Source organism: Gouania willdenowi, chromosome 17 (assembly GCF_900634775.1).
Source record: "Gouania willdenowi chromosome 17, fGouWil2.1, whole genome shotgun sequence".
Lineage (NCBI taxonomy): Eukaryota > Metazoa > Chordata > Actinopteri > Blenniiformes > Gobiesocidae > Gouania > Gouania willdenowi.
In genome coordinates this window covers 32,194,948-32,222,733 of record NC_041060.1, presented here as the reverse complement: position 1 = coordinate 32,222,733, position 27,786 = coordinate 32,194,948, and the positions used below count along the sequence as shown (strand labels likewise).

At 36.7% G+C, this 27,786-nt stretch overlaps 1 protein-coding gene across 5 annotated transcripts; it reads right to left on the bottom strand.

Annotated features, from left to right (window-relative positions):
- Positions 1-887: 887 nt before the first annotated feature.
- tmem68 (transmembrane protein 68) lies at positions 888-26,745 on the bottom strand. Of its 5 annotated transcripts, XM_028473783.1 has the most exons (10): positions 26,543-26,745; positions 26,388-26,468; positions 26,087-26,281; positions 24,650-24,823; positions 21,031-21,130; positions 18,921-19,088; positions 13,418-13,611; positions 11,557-11,617; positions 9,272-9,411; positions 888-1,618 (listed from the first exon to the last, which is right to left on the bottom strand). In XM_028473783.1, the coding sequence occupies exons 3-10, from the start codon at positions 26,132-26,134 to the stop codon at positions 1,514-1,516; spliced, it is 990 nt and encodes a 329-aa protein (XP_028329584.1). In that variant the 5' UTR covers positions 26,135-26,281; positions 26,388-26,468; positions 26,543-26,745; the 3' UTR covers positions 888-1,513. The 5 variants fall into 5 exon arrangements, with proteins under 5 accessions (XP_028329584.1, XP_028329586.1, XP_028329583.1 ...); XM_028473785.1 differs by lacking the exon at positions 26,388-26,468 and having other exon boundaries at positions 26,087-26,245; XM_028473782.1 differs by lacking the exon at positions 26,543-26,745 and having other exon boundaries at positions 26,388-26,531.
- Between the last annotated feature and the right edge of the window lie 1,041 nt (positions 26,746-27,786).

Here is a 27,786-nt window from a genome sequence, read left to right as displayed (position 1 = left end):
TCATTGGAACATCCATTCTCTGTAAGACTTCAGGAGTGACTGGTCCCGTGCTAAAAAAAAAGAAAAAAGGCCTTAAAGGAGTTGGCAGATGAGGCCGAGCAAGGGAGCGTCTGGATTTGGATTAAACAGAAGGATACGATGTGGTGGAGACGTTCCAACCCGTTGTGTTTCTGGATTATTGGAGCAAAACATGAATGAAAGATGGCTGAGGCATTGACGCATGACATGCAGAAATGTCCAGCATATCACCAGTGCTTACATATAGGAAAACATAATAAATTAATTGAGAATAGATATTAAATATTTAAATATTAAAATTGTTAATTATAATTTATTGCAAAACTGGGGAACCATGTTACAGTTCTACACATATGTAGTTGACAATTATTAAAATATGTTTTATATCAAGTTTTCCACATTTTGCCATTTAAAAAAATTCATAAATTAAGGGATAAGCTGACAAAAAAGGATCAGATGTCCACATCAAAAATATGAAAACCTATATCTTCATTGATTATGAAGCCTAACAAGGTAACCAATAGATCAAAAATAAATTAGATGATAGATATTGGTTTTTAGTGTATTTTACAGCTGATTTAGGACCCGCTATCATAAGAGATGCTAACAGAAAGCTAACACAAGAAGGTTAACTTTTTTGGGTTATTTATTTCAGGCTCAGTAATTGTGAATAATTGAGACTGTAATTGTAATTGACTTTCTGAGGATAAAAAAATAATTGTAATTGGAAAAAATGCTGGTCACTGTAATCATTATTGAACATGGATGTAATTGTAACTGAAAAATGTAATTAACTTCAACCCTGCTAAGAATACAAACATTGGATAACTAGGTTGTTCTTTTCTTGTGTCATAATAATTTGGCTCATGTCAAAGAAATCAGCTTTATTGTCATTTTTTTTTGTGGACATTTTCAAGATTACAGAATTGGTCAAAGTGCAGGAAATCATTCAGAACATCAAGATGGAAAAAGGAAAAAAAAGACCATTGGTAAAATAAAGAGGCGATGAGTTTTTTCATTTCTGTTCTCGGGACCAAATCCTTCAGCTCATGTAATCCTTCAGGTAAAAAAATAAAAATGCTACAATTTCTGCAATAATCTGCAAAGCTACACAAAGCCGTGTATCTTTTCACCACTAAAGGCGTGGTCTGCAGAGGAGCAGACAGGACAAACCTCAAGTTTCATAATAACAGTGAGAATTATTATTTCCAGACAGTCATGGTTTGACCTGTGCTAACTTATACTGTACTCTGAGATAAACATTGGCACCCAGATGACAATGATTCTTACGTGTTCTCCTTCTTTTTTTCATAAATTAGTAGAAAAATAAAATTAAAAAAATGTATCAATGCTTTAACCACAATGGTTTGAGATGACAGAGCAGTAAAAAAAGATGCCCTCACCATTATTGTTCTTACAAAAAAAATAAAATCAGACTCGACTGTGCGCACTGCAGCCATTTGTCCCACCACGGCCAGTTTGTCTCTGCTGATGTTTACTGTGGTTTGTGTTTGGAGGGGAATCTCTCTAATAAAGCACGCAGAATGTTTCCAGGGATCTGCTGATGGCTGTCGATCAGGGACTGGACTCCCAGCTGCACCTGCAGAGCAAAAACCACAGATACCAACTTAAACATCAATGAGAACTGTTGAAAACGGCAAATTAAATGTAAATGCGTAAAAGACCCAGAATTTATTCCACACAGAGAAACTCCCGTATTTTACCCCTCTTTCCCGCCATCTTCCCGTATTAGTATTTTCCCGTAAATATCCCGTATTTTAATGTAATAATAATTCAAAGATGCCTTACTAAACTGAACGCCGTCACTAGCCTCGTGAGAACTGAAACCTGAAATGTCCTGAGTGGCAGTTCTCGCGAGATTAGTGCCGACAGAGGCAAAAAACCCAGAAACAACTCAGAAAAGAGATGATGAATGAAGACGTTCCAGTAAAAAAATCAAAGAACTGATGTAAATACTTTGTAAAATGTGACACAGAGTTTATCTTCCTAAAGACCAACAGGATGGGACACAGTTACACGTTCTGTTAGATTAATAACTGAGATTTTAACGTCTACCACAGCGGAAGGAACGACTTAAGTCACCATGAAAAATCATCCAATCACAAGCGCCACAAATATACACTGCTTTAAAAAGTGTTAAAGAATGTAAAGTCTGTAATAAATGTGTCTAATAAGTCATTAGTGAATACCAGAGAACCACATGAGTGAGCATGAGAAATTATAAGAAAACATGTGATGAAAATAAAATGTTAATGTCTAACTTAAAGACAAGCAACGTGAAATTAACAGTAAATATGTAACGTGTTGACTTGTATATAAACTATAAGTATATTAAATAAACACATGTGCTTCATATACACATTTATGTTTTTATTTAGGCTGTTTTATAATTTAGGAATTAGGGCTGGGCGATATATCACGATTCAAGATGTATCGAGTTTTCTACTTTGGCGATATAGAAAACTATATTATTTCATACATCAATATATATATATATATATATATATCCCTTATTTTCAATATATATTTATATATATATATTATAGCTTATTATCTGTCAAAATACTAGTTTTAGGAGTCGCTGCTTTTACTTCTCAGAACAACATGTAAAGCTCAGTTAGATGATTAATGAGTGTCACATATTGATCAACTGTTTGTTAATAAATGAGCCTGTGTAGCATTTAGCATCAGCAAATTTAACCCAGAATTCTCTTTCTGGTCAGACTTTATTTAATAAATTATATAGATTTATATTGTATATCACCATTTTGAGAAAATATATTAAGATATGAGTTTTGGTCCATATCATCCAGCTCTAGTAGGAATGTTCACAGCATTTCAATGTTAATAAAGGTTGACCTACCAGATTATAATCACATAATTGTATTTAGTAAGTGGTTGATAAGTGGGTTTTTAGATTTATTGTACACTTATCTTAAAATATAAGGGACACTAGAGCTTGGTTGGGCGCGTGGGACGGATCGTAGTGAACCAGAAAATGTCCCTTATTTTCAAATCCAAAACTTTGACAGGTATGCAGAGAACTAGGTTTGACTCAGAAGCTTTAAAATAAAAGGTTGAAGGCCAAAGGTTTCAGCAGGAGTAAACAAAGCCTTAGTCTACAGTGATATACATTCCTTTAGCCTCATTCAGAGGGTCAAAGTTGAAAAAGTTCTGTTTCCTCCCTCCCTCGAGTTGGACTTTCCCCCCTCATGGGTCATAATGTGAAAACTCCTCCTGACAATCCTGGCTCCTCCTACCCAAAGAATGTTAGCTCCTCCCTCTCAAACTACCTCACATATAAAACAAACGTAGCGAAGGGAGGTTGATATCACAGTTAACATTTATACGTTTAGTTTAACGTGTCGTATCACCTATGACATGATCTTACATGTTTGTTACCCAATGCGATGCAGCGGTAGGACAAAACAATGGAATATCATCTTAAATTAAGGGTGTCACGATGTGATAGAGATATCGTTCCGATATCACTCAGAAAATGAATATCGGATCTTATTGGACTGCATCTAAAATCTCTGATATATATAATTGTAGAATACTGTAGATTTTATTCCATCCATCCATCTTCATACCCGCATATTCCCGTTAACAGGGTCGCGGGGGTCTGCCGGTGCCAATCTCCGGCTCTCATAGGGCGCTGGGCGGGGGTACACCCTGGACAGGGCGCCAGTAGATTTTATTGTTGAAGGTTAAAATGTATGTAACCAATTATTTAATAATAAAAGGGTCAGTTTTCTCATATATACTTTTGCTGACTATTGTTCTCTGTTTGTGTGACATCACTTGATCAAGCCTTTTATAACATTCCATTCCACACTACAAAATAAGTAATAAAAGTATGTATGATTCGTGCTAATGTCGTATCAGTTCGATATCGGTGTCAGCTAATGCTCAAGGCTGCAATATTGGTATCGTATCGGAAGTGAAAAAGTTGTATCGAGACATCTCTATCATAAATTGATTATTCCTGTGGTCAGAAACGGTGAGGAGGACAAGAAAGCAACGTATCAGGGGGGCTGCTCTCGGTGCTGCTTCCGTTCCGGGTCCCTGCTGGCTCTGGGCTCCGGTCCCTGCTGGCTCTGGGCCCGCCGGCTGCTCGTTTGGTGCGGCTCTGGCTGTCTACTGGGCGTGGGCCTTGGCACCTCTGCTGGGGTCTCAGGTGGGGGGGCTCTCTGGGCCCTTCCCTCGGGGGGTTGGGTGGGGGGGCGGGATGCGCTGGGTGCTCGGCTGCTTGGGGCTTCCTCGGTGTGTGTGTGGGGGGGCGGTGGCTACTTCTCGGCCTGGGATCTCGAGGGCGTCTGGGGGGCTGCTCGGCAGTGGGGGGGTGGCCTGGGGCTCCCTGGCCCCCACTCTTTCTGCCGGCCTGGCTGCATCTGCAGGCCCGGGGCAGTTCCTGGGTTTCCAGTAGCGGTTTTTGCACATATACTGGTCTACGATGCACTGCACGCCTTAGGATGTGAGATAAAACTCATACTGGGCTTAACTTTAGACACGTTAATCCCAAATATCTGCTTTAGGTACTACCACTCACTCCTTCCCCCTGTCCACAGCCACCACCATTATAGCTAAGCTTCACACTTGTCACCATACTGGGTTGATTACACAACATAATAAGCACAATGTGTTCTACAACTTCACATCTCACTCTCACTGTAAAATAATCTATTCTTCGCCACCCTTTCTATTTCCTACCTTGAGTCTCTCCCCTCTCCTCCCTGCTCCCTTTCCCCTCACCCACCACCCGCTCACCTAGGTGTGACACTGCTCTCCCTTTTTATATCCTCCATATAATAAAATGTTTCTTACCCTTCCTTAGGGAGGGCTGGTGATGGTCACAATTAAGCAATAAAATAAACAAATTTATTTCATTGCAATAACAAAACATACATTGCTGTCTCATAATGATTGCACTTCTTGTAGTGTTGACCTTTGACAGCATGTGCAGACAAGTGGAAAAAAAAGAAAGCAACGTATCAGCTCGTGTTTGAAACAGCTGATTGTTGAGAGTTTACTTCCCTGCGGTGCAGGGTGCAGTTTCACTTTTAGCATCCGTTACATGGCCTTGTATCACCTTTTATGGGATGATCTGACGTGTTTGTGACCCAATGCGGTCGGACAAAACAATGGACTATCACCTTAAATGGACTATTTCTGTGGTCAGAATAGGTGAGGGGGAGAAGGAAGCGACTGTTAATGATTTACTCTCCTGCTGCTGTGTTTACGCCCACTCATGCATATGCATGAAGGCCCTAAAAACAGCTACAGTTAAACAGTTAGAAGCGTCATGAAAGGGACTTTTCAGAGTACAATAATACGGTAATAATAATATATAATACTATGTTGTTGAGGTTCTTAGAACAATTGGAGATGGGTGAAAACTAGAATAATACTGGAACTTAAAGCTCAAGATTGAGGCCTAGTTAACTTTTTCATTTATTTTATTTTATTTTTTACATAAAACTAATACAATACGTATGAAAAATCTAAATAAATATTTAAAATGTTAAAATAATGTGTTGGAGGGATGAAAGAAATGAAGGAAACTTAAAATATGACAAATCAGTGCTGCTGAGCAATGATTAAAATTATCATTTGCATAATTACCAAACAAATAATTCAGATAAGCACATAAAATTCATTTACGTACTAACAAAGCCCCTTAAAAAGGTAAGGTTTACAAAGTGATTTAAAACCAAAACTATGATTACATACAATACCAATATAAAGCCTATTTCAGTCAATTCAATATTCAAAACCTACTTTTATCCAAAAGCTCATATGCGATTATATATATTGTGATGTACTTTGTACATTTACTTCATAATAACTTGTCAAACACTGTACATTTATACATTTACACTAAAAGAGGACACGACTCCTTTGACAACATGGAAAAGATGCAAGTCACCATGAGTGTTCACCTAGCATACATACAGGATCTTTGGCACGTCTAATTACTCTAAGTTGTTCTGAGACACTCTGTGTAAATACTGCAGTAGAACATGAGTACAACATGTAATGAAAGACTCTAGGAACATTAACTGTGAATGAGACTCCGTCTCAGGTGGTTGTGCCCTCGATTCCACAGTCGATTTCAGAGACTTTTAAAAATGACTGAGAACAGCTCAGATCATGGATACAGCAATGGAACCCTTACAGACAATTCAGCTTCTCATCACATGATGAGGTAGCACTAGTGCACCAGGTTCTTCATTTACAACCTCCAATGAGCAGAAGAAGACCAGCCCAGATGGCCCAGTACCCATGGATATAAAATGGAGATAGGACACGAGCACACACACAGCAGCCAGCTTCTACACACATAAATAATGTGTGCTTCATTAAAAATAGATGGTGTGTTTCATTAATAGCAAACAATGACAGATGCAGAGGAGCACAGACATGACATTGTGTTTTCTACAGCTCGATCCATGAGTGTTGCAATATAAAACTTTGTTTGCTCGTTGCATTTGTTTACAGTTGGTACGGAAAGTATTCAGACCCCTTTAAATTTTTCACTCTTTGTTTCATTGCAGCCATTTGCTAATATTAAAAAAAGTTCATTTTATTTCTCATTAATGTACACTCAGCACTCAGGGCTCTGGTTGGGCCAGTCAAGAATGGTCACAGAGTTGTTCTAAAGCCACTCCTTTGTTATTTTAGCTGTGTGCTTAGGGTCATTGTCTTGTTGGAAGGTGAACCTTTGGCCTAGTCTGAGGTCCTGAGCACTCTGGAAGAGGTTTTCTTCCAGGATATCTCTGTACTTGGCCGCATTCATCTTTCCTTCAATTGCAACCAGTCGTCCTGTCCCCGTAGCTGAAAAACACCCCCATAGCATGATGCTGCCACCACCATGTTTCACTGTTGGGGTTGTGTTGGGCAGGTGATGAGCAGTGCCTGGTTTTCTCCACACATACCGCTTAGAATTAACGCCAAAAAGTTCAGTCTTGCTCACATCAGACCAGAGAATCTTATTTCTCATAGTCTGGGAGTCTTTCATGTGTTTTTTGGCAAACTCTATGAAGGCTTTCATATGTCGGGCCACTCTGCCATAAAGCCCCGACAGGTGGAGGGCTGCAGTGATAGTTGACTTTGTGGAACTTTCTCCCATCTTCCTACTGCATCTCTGGAGCTCAGCCACAGTGATCTTTGGGTTCTTCTTTACCTCTCTCACCAAGGCTCTTCTCTCACCATTGCTCAGTTTGGTTAGACGGCCAGGTCTAAGAAGAGTTATGGTTGTCCCAAACTTCTTCCATTTAAGGATTATGGAGGCCACTGTGCTCTTAGGAACCTTGAGTGCTGCAGAAATTATTTTGTAACCTTGGTCAGATCTGTGCCTTGCCACAATTCTGTCTCTGAGCTCCTTGGGCAGTTCCTTTGACCTCATGATTCTCATTTGCTCTGACATGCACTGTGAGCTGTAAGGTCTTATATAGACAGATGTGAGCCTTTCCTAATCATGTCCAATCAGTTTAATTAAACACAGCTGAACTCCAATGAAGGAGCAGAACCATCTCAAGGAGGATCAGAAGAAATGAACAGCATGTGAGTTAAAGATGAGTGTCACAGAAAAAGGTCTGAATACTTATGAACAGGTGATATTTCAGTTTTTCTTTTTTAATAAATTTGCAAAAATTTATATATTTCTGTTTTTTTCTGTCAAGATGGGGTGCTGAGTACATTAATGAGAAATAAAATGAACTTTTTTGATTTTAGCAAATGGCTGCAATGAAACAAAGAGTGAAAAATTTAAAGGGGTCTGAATACTTTCCATACCCACTGTATATTGAAGTGCACGTTTTGAAACTGTCATTTTGATATTTGTTTCCAACACCATACACACATGGATAGGTAGGTAAGTACCGGTATTCATCTTGAAAGAAATAGCATTTTAAGATGCTTAAAACTTAAAAGTGTTTACTGTGAGCAGATGATAAACAAGGACTTTTTATGCAGCTCTGAAACCGCCTCCCCCACACACACACACACACACACACACATGCACGCACGCACGCAGTAAAATTGCAAAGAAACGCGTTCTCTTGACGCAGAACTCTTGTTGGTCAACCACTGCGTCACGAGCTAAGCTTTACTCAGATGAAAATCCTCCACTTCTCCCAGTTTATCACTGGCACAGATATTTTTGTCATATTACCAGCTAGAGAAGACGAGGGTTACATTACATGGCTCCAAAACAGGTTCTATAGGATATCAAATCCTTTTCTCGAACATTTTTAAAGAGGCAGTATTATGAATAAATCACTTTCTAATGGCTTTGCTACAGTGATATACATTCATTTAGCCTCATTCAGATGGACAAAGTTGAAAAAAAGTTCTGTTTCCTGCTTTCCACATTTTGAAAAAAGTCAGCTCCAAACGGGCCAGTTGGATTTTTCCCCACTAATACGTCATAATGAGGGAAACTCCTCCTCCTGACAATCCTGGCTCCTCCTACCCTATAAGAATGTAAGCTCCTCCCTCTCAAACTACCTCACCGGTAAAACAAACATCTCAGAGAAAGACGTGAAGTCAGCGTCTACAGACACGCCCACTCATGCATATGCATGAAGGCCCTAAAATAGCTTGTTTTTAGAAGCGTCATTAAAGCGACTTTTCAGAGGCTAAAACTCCAGAAAACAGGTGAGTTTGGGAAAATAAACCTCAAATCCTATATTTTTGGGGTTCTTAGAACAAATAGAGTTGGGTGAAAAATAGCGTAAAACTTTAAACAAGGCCTAAAAACCTATATTTTTACAAAAGCTTTTTGCCAAATTATGCTTTATTGATTTCATCTCTGTTTTATTATTGCTTTTATCTCTTGAATGTATTTATTTTTCTGCCCTTGTCTCTGTAGCACTTTGAGATTATTAAATGTAAAGTACTTTACAAATTACAGTAAATACACCATTACATGTGTGTAGTTTATATGTGGCTATAACTACAGGTATAAATTAATGATCAATGTAATGTACAGGACTGTGACGACTGGTCGGATTTTGAGGCTGAGGCAATCTGGCATGAAACTGGATATTTGTGCAAAATGTGGTGATTGTTTGAGCACGCATGGAAAGTAGGATTCAGAAGAAGAGGAGGAGGAATAAGAAAAAAAAGAAAGAACAATAGGTTCCTAGCAGCTTATGCTGCCTGGCCCCGAATAAAAGGATGAGTTGGAAAACTAAAGGAAAAAAGGTTGTGTCGCTGTTTAACTTACTTTTTCTGCAAGTTCCACGGCATTTATGTTTGGATCATAGGGGATAGGATCACCAAGGAAGGTTCGAAACTTAACAGGAAATCCACCATAAACAGGTGCTGCAGGAAGGCGAAACCTCTCATAGAGCCAACGGAAAAACCCTAGACAAGTCATAGCAGACGGTGAACACAAAGCATTAGTAAAGGTCTATGCTTGACTGACAGTGACACAATGGGCAACAAATTGGCTCTGTACTCATGTGTGTGATCACGTTTTAATCACTTTCATTAAGTGAGTTTTTGTTCAACTCTAACCCAGCTTTCTGGAACCTGTGCTTACTGTAATGACTCTACAAATAAAAATATAGATTCTTCCGTCGTCGTTAACTCCTCCTACACCTTTTGTACAATTTTGACAAATAAGCTATCAAAGAATTCCGCAACTTTTATAACTTTTAAACTTTTTGCCTATTTAAAAAAAAAAAAAATTGTTTCCCATTCATTTCTATTGGAAATTTCAGCTTTTTCAGCTTTTAACGCTAGGCTAATGCTAAGTCCAGACTTATGCTAATACCAGACATATGCCAATGCTAGCTAATGCTAGTCAATGCTAATGCAAGCTAATGCTAAGCTAATACAGTGTGATACGGGCCAGCAGCTGCATCCTCACTTGCATTTTCATCAGGAAATGCAAATATTCTAGTTTTATTTTTTTACACAGATAAGGCAAATTGTGATTTACCAAAGAGAATGTAAGGAAAAGACACACTAGTATTCTGTGGTTGTCCAGTTCATCCAAACCGACAACACTAAGCGCTTCATGTTAAGAGCTGAGAGACTACGAGTCTAAAAACTAAATGTATGACTTTTTATCTGATGTTTATTAATGAAATAATGAGCAGACATGGATGTGATATGTTCAGCCAGTTGTCCAAATACATAATAAACAATCAGTTTGAATGTCAACAGCTCAACTAAGTCAGATTAGACGATGACCAAAAGAGAATGAATTGCTGGGGGAGAGAAATGCTCAAAAAGTCATGATGGTGTTGATGTAATTGTGTGTATAACTGCTAATAATACTCTTCTGATACGCAGCTCATTAAACTTTGGGAAGCGTAAGACGACATGGTTTCTCTACACACAAAAATGAAATGTTATATGAAAAGGACTTTTTGTGGTTAATAGTAGGGGTGTGTATTGCCAGGCATCTGGAGATACAATTAATATCCCTATAAATAGATCACGATACAATACGATATGTCCCGATATTAAAGTATATGGCGATTATTGTGATTTTTTTTATTTTTAAATATATGACTTAAGAAACAACTAATCTGTAAATTTGATGAGAACATTATGTATGAAATATATTTTATTGGCATATTTTACACTCAAAACATTGGCTTTAACATGCCATGTGCCAACAACTTAAAATAAGAAAATAACAAACAATCTGCCTGTGGCTTTTAAACCAACTTTGACTTTAGTGCAAAATGACTTTAGTGCAACTTAACTGAGGTATTTATGCCTAGAACGACAAATAAATGCAAAAAGTTAGTACTTTATTTTTAGATTTTATTGAAAAAACACAAGCTGGTCAACATGTCCAGGTTTCAGCACTTCTTTGTGCAGTTACAATGTCTCCTGCAGTGGAAAAGACTTTCCAGATTAAATAAAGGAAAAAAAAAAAAAAAAAAGAAATCGATATGGACGCATTTTGAATCAATCCGAGAATCGCGTGACATAATATTACGATATACAGACGAATGTATTATTTTTTCCAACACCCCTAGTTAATAGCAGTTAATATTAACCCTACCCCTAACCATAACCCTGGGCTTGTAATCGATGGGTTGCCAGTTCAAACCTCACCTGGGCCATCACTGTGGGATGTTGAGCAATTCCCTTAACCCCGAACTGCTCCCCAGGCATCGCAAAATGGTTACCGACTGCTCCCCAGGGATGGGTTAAAATGCAGAGGACAAATTTCAATATTTGTGTAACAACGTATACATGACCAATAAAGGCAAAAAAGCCCCAATTTAATTTAGTGTGACTGATCAAAAATAGATTAACAAGTTTTTCTAGGTTGACAAAAAACGTTTCCCCACATTGTAGCACAGTCTGGTATTTCAAGAAAAAACAAATGTATGTGGCCCATGGACAGGTTGTACCTGACCCACTGCCAGTATTACAGCTTTATAATATGGATGGCTTTTTGTAAAGGGGGATAAATCCTATCATTTTTAACTGAACGAAGGCAAACCAACAAAACCCATAACAGGAAAAGAAAAACATACTTACTGAGTGTTCCTAGAGATCTGAAACCTTCTCGCACATTTTGTGTGAACATTGGAATTACCGGCTGAGGAGAGAAAACAAAATAGCAGTGAAATAATCATTATGTGTCAACTGAAGCATTATAATTTAGACAAGTCAATGAAGTCCACATTCACTCGTGACCTCTGGTTTCATTTATTTTCTATCTAAGGGACGAGTGAGGCAGATCTTTCCCTGACCAACTACTAGATAAACACTTCACCAATTAATGCTCCACAAATGAAAAAGCATATGAAATTATGGAGAGGGTACTTATGATATGAAGAGGGGTACACATGATTTGACAAAAATACAAAAGGAATAAACGGGACAAAAAAGATTGAGAAACACGTCTAAAATTCCTCATACAATGTGAATCAACACAGAACATAATGGCCCTCATTTATCAACAGTCCGTTCATTCAGATCTGAGCGTACGACATACGTTCCACCAAATTTACGCAAGCTTCGGTATTTATCAATTCTGACGTGATCATACGCTACGGTCTGACGTCACGTCTGACTTCGTGTGTGGATTTGTGCTGCAGCACAGCAAAATCTGACTGAGACTGAAAATAAAGTAAAAAAACAAGCCTCAGCTGTCATTTAAACATAAGCAGACACACATTCAGAACAGATCTAAATGGATCATTAAAACAAATTCAATTTTAAAAAGCCAACCTTATTACCGATACCAACTTTTTTGGTTTTCCTTTCACGGAATACCCAATAACCCTGTCAATAAACTCTGCTACCGAGCAGGACTGCATAGGTTCACCCGGTGCAGCAGAGGATATAACACCTCATTCATGCTTTGAAATGTAAATAGTTCTTTAAACGTTTCCAAATGCGCTGCAGTAAACGGTAATGTGATGAATTATAGGTGAGTTTGGCTGAAGGCATAATAAGCACACACAAGGAACAACATTTAGTCATGTTTAAGTTGTTTTTTTTAAGGGTTGCGGTCGTTATTTTCTTTTAATGTGTTATTGCCTAAAGCGTGCAGACTGACTGATATAAACATCTGTGTGTCTCCAGAATCTCTGCTGTGAAGTTGCTTGCAGCGCACACAGGGGGGCAGACGTCACCTGCTCAGTAACTGATCCTCTTCCATAGAGCGCTCAACTGCGCTTCATTAATTTCAGTTTTCACACCGTCATAAAGCATATGTTTGTTTTTCTCCGCTTCAAGATTTGAGGATGCCGATTTTCATCATGGAAAAGCTTCTTTTATTGTTTAACCTCAGTGGGCGGGGTATAACAAATTGATGACGATCGAATTCAGCCGCCGAATTTATCAACACCCGATCATTTGTAAGCCTGGATTTGTCAAATATAGTGTTGTGCTCAAGACCACACGATCTAAGACCAAGACTTGCCCGAGACCAAGACTTTTGGGAGCCGAGACCATAACAGTTCTTTATTTTAAAATCATGACAAGGTTTGACAGTTAAATTATATTCTCTGCTTAGTTTTAGTTTATTTTAAATACATTTGATGGACAAAAGGTTCCAGTTCTTCTCCTAGTTATCGCATTAAAAAATAATAGCAGGAATTAGCGCTGGTCTTGATCAGTCTTGACGGAAAATCCCGAGTCCGAGCACTCCGAGACGAGACAAGATTGAGTAAAAATGCTTCTGAGACAAGACCAAGACCTTTAAAATGTGGTCTTGAGTACTACAATACAAGTCAAATACAAATGTTTCATCAATCCCACGTTGGTCCTATCGTACAACCAAATGTGAACTCAAATTTGCACCCGTTTTCACGCAAGGTTGATAAATGAGGGCAAACGTGAACTAAGCTGGTATGAACATCGGTGGGTAGCTGTGATGAGTCTGACGCACCACTTGGGCGTCAATGGCGACCTGGGCAAAGCCTTTGCGTTTGCCCCAGAGGAGAGGATAGGTCTCATCGCTGAAGAGAGCTTCCCGCACACCACCAGGAGAAATCCCCAGCAGATGTCCACTCCTCAGAGCACGGACACACTCCTCCTGAGGACCATGGATCACACTGAAGACCTCCAACAGCAGCTTGAAACCTACAAGTTCAAAACACAGCCAGTTAGAGTAAAAACACCAGCTGACGAGATAAACCTGTGGGGAAAGGACATAAAAGGCTTTGAGAGAACACAATCTGAGTCAATAAAATAAAATAAAATGAAAATCGTATTTTGTATATGGCACGGTGGCACACCCCCCCCCCATTCCCTGGCCGTGCTGCCGTCGTCGCCCCCCCCTCACCGGGGAACGGCGCGACGGCCGGGGTCGGGACTAAGTTGGAATAAAGAAAGACAAAATAATACTTTATTAGTTTCTCATCTGAGAAATGTGATCATTGCAGCATCAATATATATACTGTATATATATATATATATATATATATATATATATATATATATATATATATATATATATATATATAAAATGGGGTGTCAAACTCATTTTAGTTGAGGGGCCAAATACGGGCCAGTTTGATCTAAAGTGGGACACAGATTTTATGTGGGGAAAAAAATAGAGCAATTTCAACATTATTGTGTTTTATGTTTTGATAGCGCTTTGAGAAGACTTGTTGTAATTTGCGCTATATAAATAAAATTTAATTGAATTAAATAGTTTTCAATATCAGTCCCTGACAGATCTTTTCTTTGAAAATTATTGATTTTGGAACCAATTTTTGTGTAATTTTGTGTAAATATTTGTGAGAAATTACAAGATTTTTTCCATAATTTCATGAAAAATGTCTGCATTCATGTGATATAAGCGTGGAAAAACTTCCAGCCCCTAAAATTAATGTGGATTTACATTGAATTTATGAGTTTGCGATATCTATAACTGAATTATTTGGTAATATATATTATACACAATAATTCATGTTTTCTCTATAATTTTTACTGTCTTCTGTGGGCCAAATTGGATGCTCTAAAGGGCTGCATTTGGCCCCCGAGCCTTGAATTTGACAAAGATAAGGATCAGCTATAGAAAACTGTAGAAGAAGCTATTAAAAACATAATCACAGCAGTTTACAAACATTTAGCAGAGAAAACAGTCAAAAGTCATTTCCTGGATGGTTACATTTTAAAACTACAATACCTAGAGCAAATAAAATGTACAACAGCAGGAAATAACTACTGTAAAATTATAAATAAAATAATTAGTCACATGACGCCAAAGCACAAATGAACAAAATTAATTTTAAAATGTTTGCTCTCTACAAACATGGCTAAAATATGTATAAAATCAAGGCTTTGCTGTGTGACAGAACAGCATCATTTCAATGAATCTGCTGAACAATAACTAAGAAAGTAGTAAAACCACTGCATCGAAAAAAACCAGCTCTTCTCACATTGATGAGTCATGAAAAGTCAGCATTCAAATGTCTGTACACACCTTAAACAACTAGTTTGTAAATGCTATCATTTCATGATTTCAACATCTAACAATGTTTCCCTGGTCTGTGGCAGCATAAAGCAGGGTTGGGGACAATTACATTTTTTATATTACAATTACATCTTCAATTATCCATGTTCAATTACAACTTAATTACAAAAGCATTGACCAGGATTTTTTTTCCCCAATTACAATTGAAATTATTATTATTTTCCCCTGAAATCAATTACCGTTGCGTTCTCCATTACTAAAGTTCAATTACAATTACTTAGCTTTTACAAAATAAGCCCAATAAACGTAACCTTCCTCTTGTGTTAGCTTTCTGTTAGCATCTCTTATGATAACTGTTCGGTTTTCACCCACGTCTCAAATCATCTGTGAAATACACAAAAAATATGATCTATCGTCCAATTTGTTTTTCATCTCTTGGTTTCCTTGTTAGGGTTCCTTATCCATGAAAATATTGGTATGAATGTTTTTGGTGTGGGAGTCTGAGCATTTTTCCTCTCAGTATAGCACTCAACTGATTTATTTTTATGTTAAATTGATTCTCAAAAGAACTGAGAGATAAACTTGATATGAAACATGTTTTAATAATTGTTAACTATGTACGTGTAAACCAGGGATGGGCAAGTATCACAGGGAGGGCCACAAAAATGTGATAGTGTCTGATCCAAGGGCCACATAATCAACCTTCATGTCAGCATTAGAACAATGACCAATCTGAGCATTAACACGGGAAAAAGGGGTTTTTTCTATTATTTTTTTTTAACTTTGTGGTTTTGGTGTTTTCTCAGTTTTTAGTCATTTTGTGTGTTTTGTTGTTTTTTTGTTGTGTTCTTGTTTTAATGTATTGTATTTTTCTGTCATTTTCTGCATTTTTGTTGTCGATTTGTGTGTTTTTGGGGTCACTTTATGTAGTTTTGTGTGTCTTTGGAGCTATTCTGTAACATTTTGTTGTTTTGTGTGTTATAGTGCTTATTGTGTTTGTTTAAGTCATTATTGCACCTGTCTTTGTTGTCATTTTATGAGTCATTTTGTGTATTTTGAGAGTTATTTGTGTACTTTGTGAATTTTGCGTCTGATTTGTGTGTTTTGGGAGTTATTTTGTGTAATATGCTGGGCTTCATGTTTCAATTTCTTCAGTACAATTTTTAGATATTTGCTGACACTTTTTACAAAATGTTTGTGCCAATTACTATTACAAAGTCAATTATCTGAACTCAATTACAATTACAACAGCAACATATTTTTTAAAAAACATTATGTCATGATTGCAATTAATTTCCAGTTATGTCATTACAATTATAATTGACCCCAACCCTGGCATGAAGTGCACCACCACTGTAGCAGAATCAATGCACATTATGACCTTCTGCATCTTTTCCCTCAATTGTAATATTTAAATCTACTTCTGTCTTTAAAAACTTGTACAATTTAATGGCAAAAAGCAGTGTTTCTCAAACTGGGGTATTGCACCCCTAGGGGTACACGGTGGCACTTCAGAGAGACAGAGAAAAATTAACAAATGAAAGCATGAAAAAGTTTTTTTTCTAGTTAAAAATGATAATCACACTGAATATTACCAGCGATTCACAAAACAAACACAAAAACACACAAAATAAGAGAAAAATACACTGAATAATAAAAAGAACAGACAAACAACAACAAAATGACACAAAAAACACACGCACTAACAGAGTAAAATACTTATTACCAGCAACACACAAAACGACAACAAAGAGGGAAACATGCAAAACAACATGACAAACATCCAAACGACACCAAAAACACACACACTGAGATAGAATAACTTAAATAATACAAAATAAGAGAAAAATATACTGAATAATAAAAAGAACAGATAAGACAAAATATACAAAACGACCACCAAAAACACACAAAATGATGATAGAAATGATCTTAATTAGAACGAGAACTGAAAATACAAGGATCAGTCTTGGTCCCACACCAGGAGGGAGATGACTGGAAATGATAAAAACTATGGAAATAAATCTATTGAGGAGCCACTAAATACTGTTTCATTCACTTATTTACAAAATGAGATTCTTTCACATGTGTTATCATCACTCATCCATTCCATCATTATGCTTTACAGTTGTTAATTCACAGAATTCTAAGCAAAATGTAGTAGTCAGACATAAGGGGGGACATGCATTCAAAAGTAAGAGAAAAAAGATTGAGAACCACTGGCATAAAGTGCCATTGTCGTCACGGTGACATGCCACTGCCAACAATAAAGTCCTGGACATAGCTGATCTGTTCTGGCACTTTTTCTGACGTAGCAGAAGCTGCGTTTCCATTACCCTTGGAAATGCGCAAATACACGTCACAGGACGTGACGTACATGGTCACATAAGCTTGTGCGATGAAACGATAACGATATATATCGCTATAGAGATGTAATCAAAATCAATAGAAAATATGTGCGATAGAATTTGGACAATTTTACTGAAATCCATTAAAAAAAAAACCTGGAAACAACCCGCGACCCCAAATCACAATGCATTCTGGGGGATATAAGCAGAGGGACGGCTTGAGTAGCTGTGCACATTAGTAGTTTCATGATTCACCACATGAAATGATAACGCAGCGGTCAGTGAGCGCTGGGTTAAGAGCTAATGCTAACCACCAAAGAGACGAGTGAAAAGTACACGACTTACTGTCATCAAACCACAAATGGCCACAGATTTACTTATGGTCAGATTTAACACTTGTATGGAAAGATAAAAGTTAATGTCACATATCGTGTGAAATTATTTTATTTTATTATATATTGCGTGTTCACAGACAAAGCTGATCAAATTAAACATTAATGTAACAATTGTGATAATTACACCTAAATATCCTGTTAGTTCTGATCTCAGTAATTAATGATTGAATCATCAAACTTGATCTGGTTTAATTATAGAGATATTTATCAACCATAACTTTATCGAACGTATTATCAGATATTCAATAATCAAGATTCAGCAGCAGTGGTTTATATTATTTCATGTGCTTTTTTGTTTTATTTTTTTAGAAAATAATTTCATTATAAATGAGGAAATAAATGCCAAAATGGCCCCCATAATATTTCCTTAATACATACCCTGCTGTTTGTTTCATGTCAGAGATGTTAGTTCTACCTCAGGTGTACACTGATTATTTATCAAATGTGCTGCACATATTGTTTGTTTAATGTTTACATTTGTACATTGAGCAGTTTATTTTTGGGGTTTTATAGTTTTGTTTCAATGTTAAAGATTACGTTTAAAATAAAAGTATTTAAATTTGACCTTTTTTCTTCTGGTCCGTATTTTGAATAGGTTAAAAAAACAAAACAAATCAATAATTATCGATATCGACTGAATTGAAACACTTATATCGTGATACATATTTCAGGCATATAACCCAGCTCTACGGTCACATGACCACTTCTCTCTGAAAAAACATGGCGAAGTACGTGTGGACAGAAGAGGAGAACGGGACATTTTTTAGTATTATACTTAAAAATGATTAGTGCCACATTAGACGTGAAACAACTAAGGAATACGGAGTGTTATGAAGAGGTTTGGAGCGTCCGTCTTTTTGCGGCAAAGTCTCGCGGGATGAGATTTTCACAGGAGTTCCTGCTCCTGCCCAAAACAATATTAAATGGAAACACATTCAAAGCGCAATAATATTTGTCGACATTTAGATATATCGCTTTTATTTTGTGAAAATCTGTAACGCAAACGCAGCTAGAGACACCAGCACATGTTACATGTGAGAAGACTCTGCTGTGCTCTTCCTGCTGTGTCTCAGTGCTCGGTACATGTGAGCTTTGGCTGCTCCCACACACACTCCTGCTATGATCAAACTGGGTGAAGCTTTGTGGCGCTGCTGACAATGCTGTGAAGCGTTCACACCGAGACACTGAGTTCTGTGAAACTGTGTGTGAATGCATGAGCGTGTGCACCTGGTATCTTGAAGAGGAAGTGATCAGCAACCGAGTGGCAGCTCCGTCCCTTCTGAATGATAACTCTGGCCAGGAAGTAGTAGTAGTCCACTGGAATGGCTCCATGGTAATACACGATCAGAGCGGCTCCTTTGTCAGGAATCTTCTCCAGCCCGTGAATCTCATAGCCTGTTCCACAAATCAAGCTACATGAGAGATTAATGAGGGAGATACAATAAATCCTGATATGGTGCTCTTTGGAACCTCTAACTTGTATTTTTGTCTGTTCTACCAGAGGCACCAATGAGCTCCACCTAAAATCTGATTTACTTTAAACTCACAGATAAATACAGATGTGAAATGTAGTCAGTGCCTAAACAGAGTTACACACGGCTGTTCTTGATAAGTTCAGTATTGAATTAACAAAATATGCTGCAGATTTGGTGTTTGTGTTGTTAAAATGGTCATTTGTAAATTAAACAATAGAAGGGTTCAACAGGAGAATTTTGATGCCAAATTTAGTGAAATAATGCTTAAGTACTTTTTTTTGTTTTGTTTTGTTTTTTAATCTTTATTACTGCCTTACTATAAAGCCAAAAGTTATTTGTTATTACAAGTGGTAGGGTCATATAAGGTTGTACTTCCTCTACTCCTTTTCAAACATGTACAGGCTTCATGTGCAGGATTTTGTAACCATTTATTCTTACTTTGCTTTGTTTGATTTTTGATTTTTTTTTTTTTATTACTATCGTTATTTTCATTTTCATTGTGGTAAATACACTGATTTTATTTCGAACATGAACACAACAGCAAATCAAATCAATTGGTGAGGGGTCATGCCTGGTATATATACAGGTACATCTCAAACAATTAGAATATCATGAAAAAGATTAATATTTTTGGTCACTCATTTCAGAAAGTTAAACCCATAAAGGCTCATGACACATAGAGTGAAATATTTCAAGCCATTATTTCTTGAAACGTTGATGATTATGGTTTACAGATAATCAAAACCCAAAATACAGTGTCTCAGACACTGTATTTTTGGGTTTAACTTTCTGAAATGAGTGACCAAAAATATTGAACTTTTTCATGATATTCAATTTTTTTAGATGCACCTGTATATGTATGTATATATATATATATATATATATATATATAAAGAGAGAGAGAGAGAGAGACAGAGAGAGAGAGAGAGAGGGAGAGAGAAGAACTAACATTTTACTATATACTGTGTATATATATATATATATTATACCTGCAGTAATATTGGGACTATTATGGACACGCCTGTATTAAAGCTAGGGTAGGCAGTTTTGGTTGAAATTGTCTTTATGTCCTGACAGAAATGAAAATCTTATGTGCTCTGAAAAAGGAACGAAGAAAATCCAACATCTGTCGCAGCTGTAAATCTGTAATAACTTCGACCAATGGAAAAAAACAAACCGTTTTTTTTTTTTAACCCTGTCTCCCTGCTCGTTCTCACGAGCTCACACTGAAAGCGCGTCACCGCTGACAGAGTTAAAACATGTTTTTAACATATATAATGGTAAAGTTTATTGTTTACTTACTGCTGAATGAGACAACAACGTTTCTACACAATACAAGCGATGAGCTGAGCTCCTCTACTGCAGCAGCTGTGCACATGCATGTGAGTGAGACGGAGCACAGAGGGGAGGGGGTAAAGGCGGAGCTATTGGGGAGGCTACATTCACAATCATGCTAGCTTTTGAAAATCGCCTACCCTACCTTTAAATAGATGGTTAAAACAACCCATGCACACCTGGAAGTTCCTTTTGTGTCCAAGTGTGCAACAAATATTACAATGGTACCGATTAAAAAGGAAAAAACAACAAAATCCCACATACTGAAAACTGAATGTAGGGGGCGCCATTGCTCCATGGGGAGCAAAATTACAACAACGCTGGCGAGAGCCCTGCACCAGCATTAATTAGGTGTTGCATGTTAAATGTAGGTATTTCCTACCTTTTTAAAGTTGCTGCCTGTAATCTGCCATTATCTTTACCTCGAATTAAAGTGAAACCATGACATTTTTGTACTTTTTGAGAAATAAAAGTACATAAAGAAACCACTTTACATTGAAGCACAGCAATTGATGCTAGTTAGTTACCATGCCATATGGCTCCATGTCCATCCCACAGAGTAGCCAGGGTCTTTCTGGCTCCATCCCACAGGTTGTTACTGTATGCCTCCCTCAGCTGATTCTTCCTCTGCAGGTACATTTGGAAAATAAAGCCTGTCAATCAATTATAATCCTCTTTTTCTTTTCAGATTTGCTCATTAATCATTTGATGTACATCAAAGCAACAAGGATCATGGTGTGTTTGATGGAAGAAAAATAAAAGTTATTCCCATGTATGAGCCACTCCACGACCAGTTATAAATCGCACTTATAATTGTAATTTTTAAAATTTTGCTGTCATAATTGTAATTAAATTGTAATTGAGTTTAGATAATTTAGTTTGTAATTGTAATTGGCATGAAAATTCTATAAAAATTGTCAATTATAATTTAACGCAAAACTGTGGAACCATGTCACAGTTTAGAGGTTGACCGATATATCTGGTCGATATAGATAAAGACTTTTTTCAAGATCAGCCATTAAACAAAAAACAAAAAACATTAAAAACATCAATTCGGATGTATGAATATACAACACAAAAAAAGTAATAATAATAATAGCATGTGCATGGGAGAGGTACGTAGAAGCCAATAGGCTTACAAATATAAAGCCAATATAATAACATATGGATATAATATATAGTTGTGCCTGATCAATAATCCTAATCCTATTATATCCTTAATAGGATAAGGATATAATTAATAGGATAAAGGCACCCGTGTGGGCAGCATTTATATCATATGTGTTTCAGTTGTCTTTATATCGGCTTTCAAAATCGGCTTTAGATATCGGCCGATTTTTGTTTTTTTAAATCTGTATCTGCATCAACCTTTGAAAATCCCATATTGGTCGACCTCTGTTACAGTTCTATGTACAGTTCCACACATGTGTAGTTAACAATTATTAAAATATGTTTCATATCAAGCTTTCCCACATTTTACCTATTAAAAAAAGATTTAAAGATAGGGGTATACTGACATAAAAAAGGCTCAGTTGCCCACACCAAAAATATCAAAACCTATATTTTCATGATTAGGAATAGATATGAAAGAAATTAGATGATAGATATGTTTTTAGCGTATTTTACAGCTAATTTAGGACCTGTTATCATTAGAGATGCTAACAGAAAGCTAACACAAGTTAAGTTATTTATTTCAGGCTCAGTAATTGTGATTAATTGTTATCAAACTTTAGTAATTGAGAACGTAATTGTAATGGACTTTCTGAGAATAAAAAATAATTGTAATTTCATTCTAATTGGAAAAAAATACTGGTCACTGTCATCATAATTGTACATGGGTAATTGAAAACTAATTTGTAGCTGAAAAATGTAATTGACCCCAAACCTGAAAGTCCAACAAAAAGAGAAGAGGTGGAAAAACTCTCAAGTATGTCATGACAGTAAAACGACCTGTGTCTAATAATAATGGGTCACCACTTTAAGTAAAAATACCAATCAAGTACTTGGATTTCTTGAGACAGACTTCCATCTATATGTGCTCATGAACCTATTAGAGCTATTGGGGCAATGCTTCTCAACCATAGGGTCGTGGCCTATGGCTGAGAACACCACAGATATGCACCAATTAATCTTGTGGTGGGGTGGCACTGGTGGGCTAATGGGTCCTAAGTGCTGTTCCTGTGTTTATCTCTGCATTCTGGAAAGTTTTCCTGAATTTACATCCCTGATGTATGAACAGCAGCCTCTCAGAGGATTTGGGTGACTCATTAACCTGGGTCTTTAATGAAGTGAGCAGCTGTGTTTGGTGCTGATGATGTGAGATGCAGCTGGAAACAAAGTGCAGACCATCACACTCTCACAGGGGTTTGGATCTTCAGAGATTGAATGTAAAGGCTATATGTTCACATACATACAGTATACTACATATAATAATGAAATGAATGAAATGTTTGATGAAATTTACTTTAAAAAACATATGAACTCTTCTTTTTGAAAGGGTAGTATTATGAAAAACTCACTTTATAATGGTTTTGCTACAGCAAACACTGCGGTTTAATACATGTGAAACTACATACATAAAATGCGTTCTCTGTATTTACACCTCCCTGAGGAGCAGTGGGCAGCCATGGTGTAGCACCCAGGGAACAGTTAGGGTTCAGATAAGGGACTGATCAACATCCCACAGTGATGGACCAGGGAGATTGGAACTAGTGAGCCTACGATTACAAACCTGTTCCCTTAACCACTAGTCCCTTTATCTAAAGTTATTATATTTACGTACAGTATAAATATTATCCAGTATATAGATAATTTGAAGCACAGTGTGATCGCTCACAATCAGTTCCATTTTTAGTAGCCGTTATTTCGCCTCGTATTGCCTTTGACAAAATCTGATGTGTTTGTGACCCAATGCGATGCAGCGGTTTGACAAAACAAATGATTATCACCTTAAAGCTGGGGTACTCAAATTATTTTCTTTAATAAAAAAAGATTCTTATTAGCATCATATAGTATATTATAAAAGTAACCATGTATGAAAAAATCGTATGTCTGCGTGCTGTCTGTGTATTATAATTAAATATTTTAGTTAATAAAACCCCGGAAGGCCAAATCTTGGCGGTCACCTCCTCCAGCTCCAATCACAGGATTTAGAGAAAGGAGGGGTGAGCAGAGCCCACAAAGGAGCCTCCTCATTGGCTGCCGCGATATATAGTGAATGGCTGCGGAACACCCACCAGAAAAGAGTGTCTGTTTTCCTTCTAGACAGGTAATCTAATGTTCCATTTTCCTATGTTTTGTGTGCATCCTTTAGCGTGGTCACGTACCCGTGACAATGACATTTATTTACGGCAACAAAAGACAAACTAGGAGATGTTTGGATGCAACTTCAGACTGTCAACCTATGGCATGCGCACGTTCAGCCAAAAAGTTATTTATTTTTTTGTACAAAAAAAAACATAAAATATATTTTTTAAATATAAATAAAATCCTTCAAACACTAAAATCAAGTATGTTCACTTTTGCACAAAACAAAACACTTCTTGCACGTGATGTGTTTTTGCTCTAGGTCTTCATCATCAAACCCAAAGTGTTCCAATAGAAGAGAGTTTGACTTGCCACTTGTTACCAAGTGTTTTTGCTGCGTTTCTCCTGCCATGTTTCAAGACCACTAGCAACAACTTTCCTCGTGTTAGCCTGCAGGCTATCTTTAGCTTTGAGAGGGGTGGGGCGGAGGGGAGGAGCTTGCATGTGCATGGATTAAACGACTCAAAGTTAGTATTAATAATGTGTGTGCCAAACTTTATTATTTGTAGATGTCCGAAATAGTGGGTTTGTTTTATTTTGCGAATAAAACATGTAATATTTTTTTTTTTTTTTTTAATAATCGTTTTTTTTTCTTTCGATTATGTTATTTTTGTAATCGTTGGGTGTAATAATCAAAATCATAATCTAATTTCAATTAATTGAGCCGCCCTACCCCTAACCCTAAATGATTGTGTTGTTTGTCGCTTTGGGTTAAATATTCTGCTAAATGTAACTGTATTTACAATCTTGTGATTGTGATTAAGTTCTTAGGAATTCATTTGCCAGTAATTACAGTATTTCTTGGCACATACGTTCAGTGCACAAAGAGTGTTGACTCACCTTATAAACATGAAGGAAAAGAATAGAGAGGTAGATCAGGATTACGATGAGAAAAGGCAAAATGAAGACGATGACCAGGGGGGTAAAAACCCACAGCAGGTACTCCAGGACACTTAAATAGTCCGCGATGGAACCAAGACCAGCCCACTCCTCCAAAGCGCTGAACACACACATCTGTAACAGAGAGGAAAACTTCACTAACTACTGGAGATTTAACAATGGGCACCACTTCCTGTGTCATAGATTTATCACAGTTAGTGAGGGTGCATTAGGAACAAAGCCATTTCTTCCTAAAATAATGCACTTAGTGTTTATGCTGGATGATGATGATGATGGGTGACGTCTGTTGTTATCAGTGGGATTACCAACCGTTCTTTAAAATATAGAATCATGCAATATTTGACCATAGAATCCTTACATTGAAATATCACAGAACGTGCCACAAGTCCACTTTAAACTAGCATACATCTGTCAAAATCTGCCCTATTGCAATAAATCTAAGCCAATATGATGAAGCCAGTGAAGCAGCTGCTTTGTTTAACGACAGCTAACGACAGAAGAAAACACAAGCGAGTAAAGAAAAAAGCAAATAGCAGCAGATTTTATATCAAAAATGTTAGCAGAAATAAACTAATCTTATAAACTCTATTTACATACTATACTGTATAATATTTTCATTACAACAGAGGTTTCATTGTCTATACATATATATATATATATATATATATATATATATATATATGTATTATTATTTTTTTTTTTTTTAATAGCACTTTTTAATTAATTTAACTGGAATTTGACAATAACTGCACCTTTTCTTTAAATTGTTGGGGTGTTTTTTGTCATAGCTTCAGTAAAACTAATGTTGACTGTTACATAGTGTGAATACTCTCTATGTTCTGTGTCACTGCAGTGGTATTCTGTAATATATCAGCTAGGGATGTCCCGATACAACTTTTTCATTTTCAATATGATACCGATATTGTAGCCTTGCGAATCAGCCGATACCGATATTGATCCGATATCAGCACAAATCATACATGCTTTTAATCCTTTTTTTTTTTCTTTTTTTTTTAATTAAAAAAAGAATAATTACTTACTTTGTAAGTAATTGTGGTGGGACCAAGACTGACACTTTATTAGTAAATGTTCCTCTATCTCTCTATCTCTCTCTCTGGTACCCCCTGTAGTGCCATCGCGTACCCCTAGGTGTACACGTACCCACATTTGAGAAACACTGTTATTTTATTAGTTTACGTAGGAAAGTTTAATTCTATATCTGTACTTTATCCATCACACAGGACAATGAACACGTATTAAAGAAGCTCCATTCCTTGTCATAATACTGATATTTTCAGAACAAAACGGAATTATTACTATTTGTATTTCTCGCTAAATGATTTACAGAGAAAACTGAAGTTGAATAAAGATTCTTACTAAGAAGGAGACGGTGTCCTGTGCCGAAGTCAGACAGAACTCAGACATCCTGTTCCACTGTCAGTTACAGCAGCTACGGACCAAGCAGGCGGTGACGGAACCATGGGGTTCTACGGGCTGAGGGCTCGCGCTCCAACAAGATCATCTACTGACGCACAGCTGGAAAGAAGACAGATGTCTGGTGTTGCGGTCACGCTGTACACACAGCCGAAACGTGTCAGTGCTCATTCTGTCACGAGCTGTGTAAGAATAAACGCTGCTCATACTAATGTTGTTTTGTCAAATTAAACAACCTTCTTACCCTCATCATTCATCTCATCGCCGGAACCATAGACATTAGTTGGGTTTCCATTACAGAGTTTCACAAATGAAATCGATATTTCTAAATGTCGACAAAATATAATTACGGTTTGAACGAATTTTCATTGAAGGTTGTTTTGGGTAGGAGGAGCCTACCGTGAAATCTCATCCCGCGAGACTTCGCTGCAGAAAGACTTCAAATCTCCTCATAACTCGATGTATTCCTTTGTTGTTTCACGTCTAATGTAGCACTAATGTTTTATTGTTTTATTTAGGTATAACACTAATAAATGTCCCGGTCTACTCTTCTGTTTACACGTACCACGTCATGCTTTCTCGACGGAGAAGTGGTCATGTGACCAGGAACCTCACGTCATGTGACCATGTACGTCATGTTCTGTGACGTGTATTTGCAGAAAAGGTGTTTCCATGGAGCTTTTGCGACACTTTTTTTCTACTTTTAATATTTATTTATTATTATTATTATTATTATTATTATTATTATTATTATTTTTACAAACAATACATACAATACATATACATTTTAAATCAGTGTACAAGTCACAATAATACACAAAATAAACAATTAAGAAAAAAAGAAAATGTATAAAAGGAAAAGGGCACATACAAGGCAATGGCATCTTAAAAGAGCAAGGACATTTTTATTTCTTTTATACATTTTGGCTGATTTTTTGGTATGTTGTTTGATTAATTTAAGAGACTTGAAGTAGGTTGTGAACCAAATAATAAACACATTACACAAAGGAGTAGAATCTTTCCATTTACAAGTTTGAATAAAATATTTATTAAAATAACATTTATAACATCAGAGATACGTGAGTCCAAATTGTCTATGAAATAAATGATGTCTTTGGAAGAAAAGGGTGGTACATTGATTTTTAGAGACAGCCAGCTGTGAATGTCAGTCCAAAAAACATTTGTCTTTACATAACGAAAAAATAAATTGTTTCTGTGGAGGATGAACAAAAAGTGCAGGGTTCAGTGTCAAAATTGTATATTTTATGCACAAAATGTTGTTTATGCCAGAAATAATATTAAAAACTGTTTCTTTAATTTTTGGGGCAATAGGATAAAATAAGTAAAAAGAAAAAGGTTTGTGTTTAAATGAGTTTTCTAAGTCATGTCTAATATTTCTATTAAAATGACAAAACATTTGTTTATTGAAATATAGGTAACAATTTTGTTGTTGCATTTTTTATCAACAAGATTAACTTGATCAATTGTTAAAGTAGGCAGTGAGATTATGATATCAGACGTAAGCATAATGTTCTGAACGAGTCTGAGAAAAGGAATGGGAACTGCATTATCTGTACATTATACTTGATAATGAAAGCCTCATATGATAAAAAAGAGACCAACAGTGTGCAACAAGTCATATA

Coding starts and splice junctions, on each gene's coding strand:
- tmem68 (XM_028473783.1), bottom strand. CDS start 26,134: ATGTCTGAGTTCTGTCTGACTTCGGCACAGGACACCGTCTCCTTCTTA. Junction 11,618..13,417: donor TCGCCATTGACGCCCAAGTG/GTGCGTCAGACT, acceptor TTCTCTCCTCAG/CCGGTAATTCCAATGTTCAC. Junction 1,619..9,271: donor CCGTGGAACTTGCAGAAAAA/GTAAGTTAAACA, acceptor TTTGCTCTGCAG/GTGCAGCTGGGAGTCCAGTC.